This window comes from Panthera tigris, chromosome A2 (assembly GCF_018350195.1).
Source record: "Panthera tigris isolate Pti1 chromosome A2, P.tigris_Pti1_mat1.1, whole genome shotgun sequence".
Classification (NCBI taxonomy): Eukaryota; Metazoa; Chordata; class Mammalia; order Carnivora; family Felidae; genus Panthera; species Panthera tigris.
This window is the reverse complement of record NC_056661.1, coordinates 50,327,408-50,339,907: the sequence shown is the minus strand read 5'-3', so window position 1 is coordinate 50,339,907 and position 12,500 is coordinate 50,327,408. Positions and strand designations below refer to the sequence as shown.

At 37.6% G+C, this 12,500-nt stretch overlaps 1 protein-coding gene across 9 annotated transcripts in view; it reads left to right on the top strand.

Moving 5' to 3' along the window:
* RAD18 (RAD18 E3 ubiquitin protein ligase) overlaps positions 1-12,500 on the top strand; it is a 104,011-nt gene that overhangs the window by 17,453 nt on the left and 74,058 nt on the right. For all 9 annotated transcript variants that reach the window (XR_006214956.1, XR_006214954.1, XR_006214951.1 and 6 more), the window contains exons 3-4: positions 739-800; positions 3,284-3,354. Coding sequence is in view for 3 of the 9 variants with exons in the window: in XM_042979454.1 (XP_042835388.1) it covers positions 739-800; positions 3,284-3,354 (133 nt within the window). In the remaining 6 variants the exon portion in view is untranslated. The remainder of the gene's footprint in view (positions 1-738; positions 801-3,283; positions 3,355-12,500) is intronic.

Genomic DNA, 12,500 nt, shown 5'->3' with positions numbered 1-12,500 from the left:
CTTAGGATTTATTACAATGAATTGCACTGAAATTGCCTCATTACTTTGTTAGCTCCTTAAGGTCAAGAACCTTTCCTTGTATATTCTTTTCTTAGTGCTTGCCATGAAATGCTTGTTATTTGTGAGATGATCGACATCATGTATAGAGTTAGGATGTAGAAATCCCTATTTGATAACCTAGGTGTATATTTTTTTAATTAAAAACATTAAAAAAACATTTGTTTTAAGAGGGAGAGAGCTCAAGCAGGAGAGAGTGCTGGAGGGAGAGAGAGGAGAGAGAGAACCTTTAGCAGGCTGCATGGAGCCTGGCACAGGACTAGATCCCACGACCCTAGTATCATGACCTGAGCCAAAATCAAGAGTCCAATGTTCATATGACTGAGCCAAACAGGCTTAAAATGTTTACATATCTTATTTCAAAATTTATATTTCAGAACATTAGACATAGGGATATCTGACATATTTAGACAGTATCCATTCCAGGTCTTACATGGAATTGTGATATCCTAGGGACTCATGATTATTATTATTTGATATTTTTCCCTCTCCTAAAAATGCTGTTTCATCACATTTGCAAATATGCTCAGGTAGAGTAGAAGTGTTAGAATTTTGAAATTATAGTGATAATATTTTAGATGATGGAAATATTCTAGGACTTAAGTCAGATTTTGTTAGAAGTCAAATTACTATATTACTAATATAGCCTAACTAATTTATTATGTTGCATTTTTTTTTCAGACTGTTCTCTCTGTATAAGAAAATTTCTATCGTATAAAACACAATGTCCAACTTGTTGTGTGGTAAGTTTTCCTTTCCTGTTTTTTCTTGGAAACTTAATTGGTACAAATATTTCTGTGTGACATACACACAAAAGCCCAAGGGAAAAGGTATAATTATTCAGTTAGGCTACATAAAAGACATTTTCACAAAGACCTCTACAATACATATATGGATGCTGGGAGAACTGGACAGCAACATGCAGAAGGATGAAACTAGACCACTTTCTTACACCATTCACAAAAAAAACCTCAAAATGGATAAAGGACCTGAATGTGAGACAGGAAACCATCAAAACCCTAGAGGAGAAAGCAGGAAAAAACCTCCCTGACCTTAGCTACAGCAGTTTCTTACTTAACACATCCTCAAGGGCAAGGGAATTAAAAGCAAAAATGAACTATTGGGACCTCATGAAGATAAAATGCTTCTGCACAGCAAAGGAAACAACCAACAAAACTAAAAGGCAACAATGGAATGGGAAAAGATATTTGCAAGTGACATATCAGACAGAGGGCTGGTATCCAAAGTCTATAAAGAGCTCACCAAACTCCGCACCCAAAAAACAAATAATCCAGTGAAGAAATGGGCAGAAAACATGAACAGACACTTCTCTAAAGAAGACATCCAGATGGCCAACAGGCACATGAAAAGATGCTCAATGTTGCTCCTCATCAGGGAAATACAAATCAAAACCACACTCAGATATCACCTCATGCCAGTCAGAGTGGCTAAAACGAACAACTCAGGAGACTATAGATGCTGGAGAGGATGTGGAGAAACGGGAACCCTCTTGCACTGTTGGTGGGAATGCAAACTGGTGCAGCCACTCTGGAAAACAGTGTGGAGGTTCCTCAAAAAATTAAAAATAGACCTACCCTATGACCCAGCAATAGCACTGCTAGGAATTTACCCAAGGGATACAGAAGTACTGATGCATAGGGGCACTTGTACCTCAATGTTTATAGCAGCACTCTCAACAATAGCCAAATTGTGGAAAGAGCCTAAATGTCCATCAACTGACGAAAGGATAAAGAAATTGTGGTTTATATACACAATGGAGTACTATGTGGCAATGAGAGTACTATGTGGCAATGAGAAAGAATGAAATATGGCCCTTTGTAGCAATGTGGATGGAACTGGAGAGTGTTACGTTAGGTGAAATAAGTCATACAGAGAAAGACAGATACCATATGTTTTCACTCTTATGTGGATCCTGAGAAACTTAACAGAAGTCTATGGGGGAGGGGAAGGAAAAAAAAAAAGGTTAGAGAGGGAGAGAGCCAAACTCTTAAAAACTGAGAACAAACTGAGGGTTGATGGGGGGTGGGAGGGAGGGGAGGGTGGGTGATGGGTATTGAGGAGGGCACCTTTTGGGATGAGCACTGGGTGTTGTATGGGAACCAATTTGACATTAAATTTCATATTAAAAAAAATACATATATGGAGAAATGGGCTTTGTTCAATTTTTCTTAAAGATTTCTGATAACCTAAATGTATTTTTGGAAGTCGAAACTGATTTTAAGATCAGGAGGTAGCGCTCTTTAAATCTCGTGACCTATGTTTTTGTGGCTTCTCATGTTTTGTTATTTTTCACCTTGAGCCGAAGGTCTGATGGAAGGATTATTCATTTGCATAGGATTAGGGTTTAGTATTTGTGTGGAGGGAAAAGATTCATGACCATTGGGCTGAACCTGGCCTGACTGGTCCCTTACCTCTTTCCCAAACCAGACCTTCAGGGGAAACAGTAGGAAATTTGTTGTTAGAGTTTGTGAAACCTTTCAGGTAGGTGCAGAGGTAGGTAAAAAGGTCAAGTAAACATAAATAGGAAGAAAGAAAGAGGAAGAGACAGTGAGGTCTAATAGGAAGGACTCTGGGCCTGATTGAAGGGTTTGGCTTCTACCTTGGCACCTCTGTTAGGTACATGGTGTTAGGAGGTCACTGAACTTCTCTCAGCTGTTTCCCTACGTAAAAAATGGTGCAGTTTGGCTCCCAAGTTTAATCTCTTTGCAACTTGCCATTGTCAAGATGGTATCATCAGGGAGATAAGCTGCATACCGTTAATGCTAAATAACTACAAGATCTGTGGTTTTCCTGTTGCATTCCTGAACACCAATCTTGTTTTTAAACCCTCTTTGAACACCTAATGCTGCTCCCCGTGTAGTCACTTAAAAAGAGCATCTCTGTTCTGCTTTTTAGGGGAAATTCTTGGGATGGCATTTTGAATAAGGATTCTTGCTCATACTAGGTTTTATCTTAGTACAGAGCATATACGATTTTACTAGAGGCTGTGGAGATCTTTTATCAGACTTCCAGTCAGCAGATGCTGATTCACTGTTTTAAAATTCCATATTAGTATGAGATAAATGAACTTTATTTTGAGGCTTTCCTGGAAGACTTAGTAGGATGGGGAGTCTCGGGAGGATGGGTCATGCATTTTCAAAACAAGATTATGACAAGTTATTTTATTGTTTGTGACCTTTTCCCATCTGCTGTTTTTCCTTTCTAGACAGTCACAGAGCCGGATCTAAAAAATAACCGCGTATTAGATGAACTGGTAAAAAGCTTGAATTTTGCACGGTATGATTTAATTTTGTGACTAACCCCTAACTGCTCTGGCCTTTGATATGAGTCCCCTCTTTACTTTGTGCACTTTTGGGGATTAGGGAATGCAGGGTTGCATATTTTGGAGTAAAAGAAGGAAAGCGACAACAGTCATTAATCACTCATGGACAGTCTAATGGTAATAATATTTTCTTCCTTTACTTAACAGAAAGTCTCCTGTCATGAAAAACAGAAGTTAAAAATGCAGATTTGAGTACTTACTTTTGGGTATTACAAAGATACCCAAAAGTATTTTATTTTTCCTGTCCTACCCCTAGAATCATCCATTTTCCCAAGGAGCCCTGGTTCCTTTTATTGGAGAATGGTATTTAGAATCAGGATCTGGAGCTAGGTATGGTCACTGTTCCTGAGATGTCATTGCTTCTAAGCCCTCTCATTGGACAGAGCTGGGTAGCATATGCATGTATACATATGTGTGTACTAACCCATGTATACATGCGTATCTATAATCGTTTCTGTGTCTGTTATATATTAACCCATTAATTCTTAATCTGATTTATTCAGCATGTATGAGATGGTGTGCTGTGTGAAATAGGTAATTGTTGGTACTTTATACAGCTCAGAAATGTAGCTTTACTTCTTAGCTGTCAGATGTATGATGGTGAAAGTGAGTTTTGTCACCCCGAAGGATTATTAAAAGGCATATTTTACCAAGCAGTATCTTGAAATTCAATTTTTAGTTTTAATCATGCAAGTCAATCAGAAATTTTCATTACGGACATACCGTATTTAGTTATTAGTTATCTCCTTAAGTGTATGACTTCTTAGCTGTTGGGACAGTTTTGATGGTACATTACATTCATTCTAAAAATGTAGAGAGATTTCTTCCAATAGAATTTCACATTTATTTCATTGAGTTGTGTCTTGAGAATTACAAGATTTAGTACTCTGAACTCGCCTAATATTACTTTCTAGAAATTGGCTTGGTTAGTCATTTCCGTAAAAAAGGCATAAAATGGTGATATTTCCTAGATTAAGAAACTCTGAGATTCTCTGATTCTCATAATTACAGTGTGGCGTTTTTCTTATTTTAAAGTCTTTCACCAATTAGATTTTGAAGTCCATGAAAAAGGGTGGAGCCATGTCTTTAGAAAGGAATTTATTAGCTGTTTGATTTTCCCTGAGACAGTAAAATTATATCTCAAGGCTTATTTTTTTTCCTAGCTGGTTCTGAAAGCATAATAATTTCACTGCTAGGAGAAAGGGAGTGTCACAAAGCAAGTATCTGTTTGTTGAAGGGAAGTGATCGGTGTCTTTGGGTTCATGGACCTTTGGTAACTGAAAGGGAGGCCTTGGGATAATTGAACTCTCCCCTGCCCCGCTTCCTCCCAAAAGGAATAGGTTTTTTAATTATTCATTATAGTGGGCGTGGTGAGCAGCATTCTTTGTGGATTTGGGATGGATTTTATCATTTGTTTCTCCCTGTTTGCCTTGAAATTACCTTATGATGAACATTTCTTGGACATTTGTCATATCTAATGTGCTGTGGTACTTCATTTGCAAAAGTAATAGAGATGAAATTCAAGCTAATCACTTCCAGTACTTGTTTGATATCTGGTTTAAGATTTATGAGGGAAGTCAGGCAACAACAGATGTTGGCGAGGATGTGGAGAAAGAGGATCTCTTTTGCATTGTTGGTGGCAATGCACTCTGGAAAACATTATGGAGGTTCCTCAAAAAACTAAAAATAGAACTACCCTATGACCCAGCAATTGCACTGCTAGGCATTTATCCACAGGATACAGGTGTGCTGTTTCGAGGGGACATATGCACCCCCATGTTTATAACAGCACTATCAACAATAGCCAAAGTATGGAAAGAGTGCAAATATCCATCGATGGATGAATGGATAAAGAAAATGTGGTATATATATACGATGGAGTATTACTTGGCAATCAAAAAGAATGAAATCTTGCCATTTGCAACTATGTGGATGGAACTGGAGGGTATTATGCTAAGTGAAATTAGTCGGAGGAAGACAAAAATCATATGATTTCTCTCATATGAGGACTTTAAGAGACAAAACAGATGAACATGAGGGAAGGGAAATAAAAATAAGATAAAAACAGGGAGGGGGACAAAACAGAAGAGACTCCAATATGGAGAACAAACTGAGGGTTGCTGGAGGGGTTGTGGGGGGGGGGATGGGTTAAATGGGTAAGGGGCATTAAGGAATCTACTCCTGAAATCATTGTTGCTCTGTATGTTAACTAATTTGGATGTAAATTTTAAAAAATAAAAAATAAAATAAAATAAAAAGATTGATGAGGGAAGAAGTTAATCTAAGGTTTTTGTATTGTTTGTATATTTTTTTTCTTTCTCATCGGTCAGTGCCATTTTAAGACATAATGGTTTAAAATTTTTTAATGTTCTAAATTGAAATAAAAGAGTGTTGGAAATAATTTCAGAGGTTTTCAGACAAAATACTGACATTCATAGCTTACATTTTCTTCTAACTCTAGCCATTTATTTTCAAAGAACAAGAGTATTTTTCTTGACTCAATTTTATTTAAAATAATGTGCTTAAAAATGTGTTGAACAAAATTTAATCAGAATATTTTTGTCTAAGTGGAACATCATTCTTGACCTAAGTAAGAAAATACTGTTTCAGTATTTTTATGTAGCAGCCAGTCTACATCTGTATCATTTTTACAAACTGAGAGTGTAAAGCATCATTTACTACTTTGGTTTATCCTATCCCCATCAAGGTACTTTTTCTCCAGGTACTTACTCCATGTTTAAGAATTCAGACATTTTAGATGATAATTGTAATAGATCATTCCTTTAGCTTCTTAGGAGAGTGTGTAGAATATAATTTTGCTTTTTTTCTTACAGTATAGTTTAAAGCATACTGACTTTGGATTTAGGCAGAACTGGGTTCTCTAGCTGTGATCTGTGATCAAACTATTAAACCTCTTTGGCCTCTGTTCCACATCTGAAAAGTGGTAATAATATTATTGACACTTTTAGGGATTGTTGTTAAGGGTTGGAAACGAAGAGTTCTACTAGAAGATACCCAGCATAATACCTGGAGCAAAGGAACCTAAAAAAAGATTTCTGTCATTATTATCATATATATTTTACGCATGTTTGTATCATCTTCCCTTATATTATATATTGATGCCCTAAGATGCTAATAAGAATTTGTTCTTTGGTGGGCCTCTGCCTGTTTCACCAAAAGGTCCTAGACTGCTGTTACATGTTTTGGATCAGAACAGCATTTGTGGGGACTTTTGCTAGGTAATGAAGTCCATGGACTTGATCACATGGGTTTCAGGACTGCCCTGAGTTTCTCTTTGGTGTCTACCCAGAGACCTGTTTTGCTTCTTGATTCTTGGCCATATTCTGAAGAGGTAGAGTTCTTGTATAGTTAACAAATGGGCAAGATTGTCCTGTACTTGATGGAGTCACAATTATTCTCAAAGTCCATACTTCACCCAAAAAAATCTGAGTATCTATGATAAGTGCTGTTAGGTATTATAATACCAACTGACTTTAAATTAAATTTATAGAAATGGTGGAAATGAAAGAGAAAATTACCAATTCAGTTTAAGTATCCTTTTTAGAATTAATATTTTCACATGGCCCCTATTAAGCTGTGTGAATTGTAGCAGTCTAGTGGTTTTAAATCCCATGTGTCCATTCATGGCTTCCAAATTTATATCTTCAAGTAGATCTCACCCCAAAACTTCAGGCTCCCATATCCCACTGCTTACCTCATATCTCCGCTTGAACCTCTTAAAAGCAACTCTCAACTCTCTGGGCTGCCTGCCATCCCCCACTCCAAATCTCCTGCCCCCACAGTCTTTCTTCCCTCATTAAATGGCAGCTCTGTCCTTTCATTTGCCCAGGCCCCAAACCCTGGAGTCCTCCTTGACCCTTCTCTTTCACACTTAACTCTGTCATCCCATCAGTTAATCCTCCTGGCCCTGTTATTAACATGTTTCCTGAATCTGACAGTTTTTCATCACTGTGCCAGCATTATCCTGGCAAGCCAGCGTCAGCCTGTATTACTTTGATCACTTCTAGTGGTCTCTTATTCCTGCTTTTGCCCTCTGATAGTCCTTCTGAGGCTAGCAACCAAAGTGTCACTTTAAAACAAAAAGTCACAGGGGCGTCTGGGTGGCTCAGTCGGTTAAGCATCCGACTTCATTCCAGGTCACGATCTCACAGTTCATGAGTTCGAGCCCCGCGTCAGACTCTGTGCTGACGCCTCAGAGCCTGGAGCCTGCTTCGGATTCTGTGTCTCCCTCTCTCTCTGCCCCTCCCCTGCTCGTGCTCACACTCTGTCTCTGTCAAAAATAAATAAATAAATAAAAAAGTCAGGTCGTACTTAATATCGTCTGGAGGGGGTGTCCCATCTCATTTGGAAGAGCAGCCTGAGTCCTGCCAGTGGCCATCCTCTGGTCCCTACAGAACAGGGTCTCTTGCCGACTTCATGTCCCACTTCTCTGCCCCTTGTTTATTCTGCTCCAGGCGCACTGACCTTCTTGCTATTTCTCCAATGTGTCAGTCATACTCTGACCCTAGAGGCTTTGTACTTACTGTTATTTCTAGGGGAAACACTGTTTCCCCAGAGAGCCACATGGGTTAGTCCTTCAGTTTCTTCGGGCTCTGTGTTTTCATAGGGCACCTTCTCAGTGAGGCTTTCTGTGACCATCCTGTAAAGAGTGCCAAGCTCTTTGCCTCCTCATGCACGGCTTCACTGGCTTTATTTTTTTCCCATAGCACTTTCATATATGTTGTCTGCATTCTAGTATCTCTTCCCTTACTGTAGTGTAAGCTTCATGAGGACTGAGACGATTTTGTTCTCCGTTATATTTCCACTGCCGAAACTACCCCCTAATAGTGGGCACATGAAGAAGTTAATGAGTTTCAGTTTTGGCACGGGGCGTAATTTTATCATCGCGGTAGTGGAGCTGTACTGCTTGCTGCAGGTACAGTCATGCCTCGTTTTACTGCACTTTGCTTTGGTGAACTTCCCGGGTGTTTAATTTTTTACAAACTGAAGGTTTTTGGCCACCCTGCATTGAGCAGGTCTTATCAGTGCCATTTTTCCAACAGCATTTGCTCACTTCATGTCTCTGTGTCACATTTTGGTGATTCTTAAAATATTTTGAACTTTTTCATCATTATTTTATTTGTTATGGTGATACTATGATAATTGTTTTGGGGTGTCACAAACTGCAGCCTTATACGACCATGAATTTAATTGATAAATGATACACATGTACTGACTGTTCCACTCACAGGCCATTTCTCTGCCTCTCTCCCTCTCCTCGGGTCTCCCTATTCCCCGAGACACAACAGTATTTAAATTAGGCCAATTAATAACCCTGCAGGACGTCTAAGTGTTCAAGGGAGAAGAAGAGTCACACGTCTCATTTTAAATCAAAAATAAACGATTCAGCTTAGTGAGGAAGGCATGTTGAAAGCTGATATAGGCTGGAAGCTAGCCCTCTTGTGCCAAATGGCCAAGTTCTTGAAGTGCTGCTTCAGTGAACACACAAATAGTAAGAAACAAACAACCTTATTGCTGATATGGAGAAGGTTTTAGTGGTCTGGGAAGATGATCAAACTGGCCACAACATTCCCTTAAACCAAAGCCTGATCCAGAGCAAGGCCCTAACTCTTCAATTCTGTGAAGGCTGAGGGGGGTGAGGAAGCCGCAGAAGAAACGTCTGAAGCTAGCAGAGATTGGTTCACAAGGTTTAAGGAAAGAAGCTGTCTCCGTTACATAGGAGTGTAAGGTAAAGCAGCAAGTGCTGATGTAGAACCTGCAGTGAGTTATCTGGAAGTTCTAGCGGAGCTCGTTAATGAAGGTGACTGCGCTAAACAATAGATTTTCAATGTGGACGAAACAGCTTTCTATTGGAAGAAGACGCCATCTAGAACTTTCATAACTAGAGAGAAGTCAGTGCCTGGCAAAGGACAGGCTGCCTCTCTTGTTGGGAGCTAATGCCGCTAGTGACTTGAGGGTGAAGCCGGTGTTATTTAGCCTGTGGATTGTCCCAGGGCCCTTAAGAATTATGCTACATATACTCTGCCTGTGCTCTGTAAATGGAACCACAAAGACTGGACGATAGCACATCTTTTTATAGCATGGTTTACTGAATAGTTTAAGCCCACCGTTGGGAACTGTTGCTCAAGAAAAAAGGATTCTTTGAAAATGTTACTGCTCATTGGCAGTGACCTGGTTACCTATAGGGCTGTGATGGAGATGTACGAGATTAATGTTGTTTTCATGCCTGCTCACGCAGCATCTATTCTGCGGCCCGTGGATCAAGGAGTGATTTCAACTTTCAAGTCTTATTATTTAAGAAATACTTTTTGTAAGGCTGTAGCTGCTGTAGATAGTGATTGCTTTGATGGATCTGGGCAAAGTCTGTTGAAAACCTCCTGGAAAGGATTCACCATTCTAGATGCCATTAAGAACATTCGTGATTCATTGGAAGGGGTCAAAAATACCAGCAGGAACAAGAGTTTGGGAGAAGCTGATCCCGACCCTCATGGATGACTTTGAGGGGTTCACGAATTCTGTGGAGGAAGTAACTGCAGATGTGGTGGAAACAGCAAGAGAACTAGAATCAGAAGTGGAGCCTGATGATGGGACTGAATTGATGTAATGTCATGATAAAACATAAATGGATGATCAAAGCAAGTGGTTTCTTGAGGTGGAATCTACTCCTGGTGGAGATGCTGTGAAGATTGTTGAAATTAAAAAAAAAGACTACTCCCATTCTGGGGCCTTTGATTTCCATGTAAATATTAGAATGAATATACTGTTTCCACCCCCAAAAAAGTTGCTTTTATTTTGATTGGCATTGCATTGAATCTATAAATAAATATGGGGAAAATGGGCATGTTAACATTGTTGAGTTTTCTAGTGCATGTACCTAGGGTATTTCTTTATTTAGGCTTTTTTAAAATTTTCTGCAGCAAATTTGGTAGTTTTCAAGACATAAGTTTTACACATTTTTGTTAAATTTATTCCTAGGTATTTAATATTTTTGATGATATTTCAAGTGGTATTTATTTAAAAATTTTATTTTCCATTTGCTAATACATAGACATGACATTAATTTTTGTTTAACAGATATTATGTCCAGGGATCTTGTAAAAATTCACTTACTCTAGTTGCTTGTAGAGTCTTGGGATTTTTTATAAACATAATCATGTCACTTGCAAATAAAGTTTTCTTTCCCATTTTGTGTGTGTGTGTGTGTGTGCCTTATCACAAAAGCTATGGCCTCCAGTATAATTTGAATAGAGATGGTGGCAGTAGACATCCTTGTCTGGTTTTCACTCTCAGGGGAAGATGTTCAAGCTGTAATAGTAGCTATAGTTTTATTGAAAGTATCTTTTTTCAGATTAAGAAAGTTTCCTTCTGTTCCTAGTTTTCTAAGTGTTTTTGTTATGAATGGGTATTGGATTTTATCAAATGCTTTTTCTACATTTATTGTAATGATTGTATAATTTTTCTCCTTAAATTTGCTAATGTGGTGAATTGCATTGATTTTTCAAATAACAAACCAACCTTGTATTCCTGAAATAAGTCTCATTTGGTCATGATGCATTATATGTTTTTATTTATCTCTAGATTTTATTTGTTAATGTTTCATTTATGATTTTTGTGTTTATATTTATGAGATATTATTGGATTATAATTTTATTTTCCTACAATGTGCTTGTCAGATTTTGTTATCAAGGTTATGCTGGCTTTAATATGAATTGGGAAACATTCTTTTTTTATTTTCTGGATAACTTTGTGTAGCATTGATATTATTTCTTCTATAAATATTTGGTAGAATTCACCAGCAAAACTGTCTGGGCTTGGGGTTTTCTTTGTAAGAGGGCTCATTATTTGTCATTACAAAAAAATTTGTAATATTTTTTATTTGTTAATTACATCACTTTGATTAATTGGATTGGTTCACATCTTCTGTATTCTTACTGATTTTTGCCCATTTTGTTAGTTAGAAAGGTATGTTTAGATTTATACACACTGTTATTTAAACCAACCATTATTGTGAATGGACTGTTTCTCCTTTTAGTTCGTTCAGTTTTTGCTTTATACATTTTGAAGCTATGCTACTAAGTGAATATAATTTATGATTTTTTAAATGTTTATTTTTGAGAGAGAGAGTGAGAGAGCATGCACACTAGTGGGGAAGTGGCAGAGAGAGAAGGGGACAGAGGGCCCAAAACAGGTTCCATGTTGTCAGCACAGAACCTGACACATGGCTCGAACTCATGAACCTCGAGATCCTGACCTGAGTTGAAACCAAGAGTCGGCTGCTTAACTGGTTAAGCCATCCGGGAGCCCCTATAATTTATGATATTTATGCTTTGAATTAAATTGACCATTTTGTCAAAATGAGATGTCCCTCTTTATCTCTCATGATACTTTTTGCCTTAATGTTGTCTGTTGTTAATGTTACCATATCAGCTTTCTTTTCATTAATATTTTCATGGTACTTCTCTTCCTATCCTTTTATTTTCAACCTTCCTGGGTCTTTATATTTAAAGTATTTTTTCAAACAGTGTGTATCTTATTTTTAATCTAGTCTGACTGTCTTTGTCTTTCAGAGTATTTACCCATCACATTTAATGTGATTACAGTTTAGCATGTTACCTTTGTTTTCTTTCTCCATTTGTTTCTTTGTAAAAAAAATTATTTATTTCTGCCCATTCTTTATGATATTAAAAGTATTTTTATTGTTTCCTTTGTTAGTTTTTACATTATATCTCTTAGTGTCACTCTTTTAAGTCCTTACTGAAGAAATGACAAAATATGTCCTAATAATAGTGTACCATAAATTAGTATTTTTATCATGTCCTGAACAGTGCAAGAACTTTACAGTATTTTTATATTATTTCTCTTTTTTAAAACTATGTTTTTGTATGTATTTTACTTACGTGTTTGCTGTAAATCCCACAAGACGTTGTTAGTGTTGTTGAAAACAGTAGTTTTGTTTTGACCCACATATTTACCTTTTGTGGAGCTGCTGATTCTTTTTTTTTTTAATTTTTTTTTTTTTAACATTTATTTATTTTTGAGAGACAGAGGCAGAGTGTGAGCAGGGGAGGGGCAGAGAGAG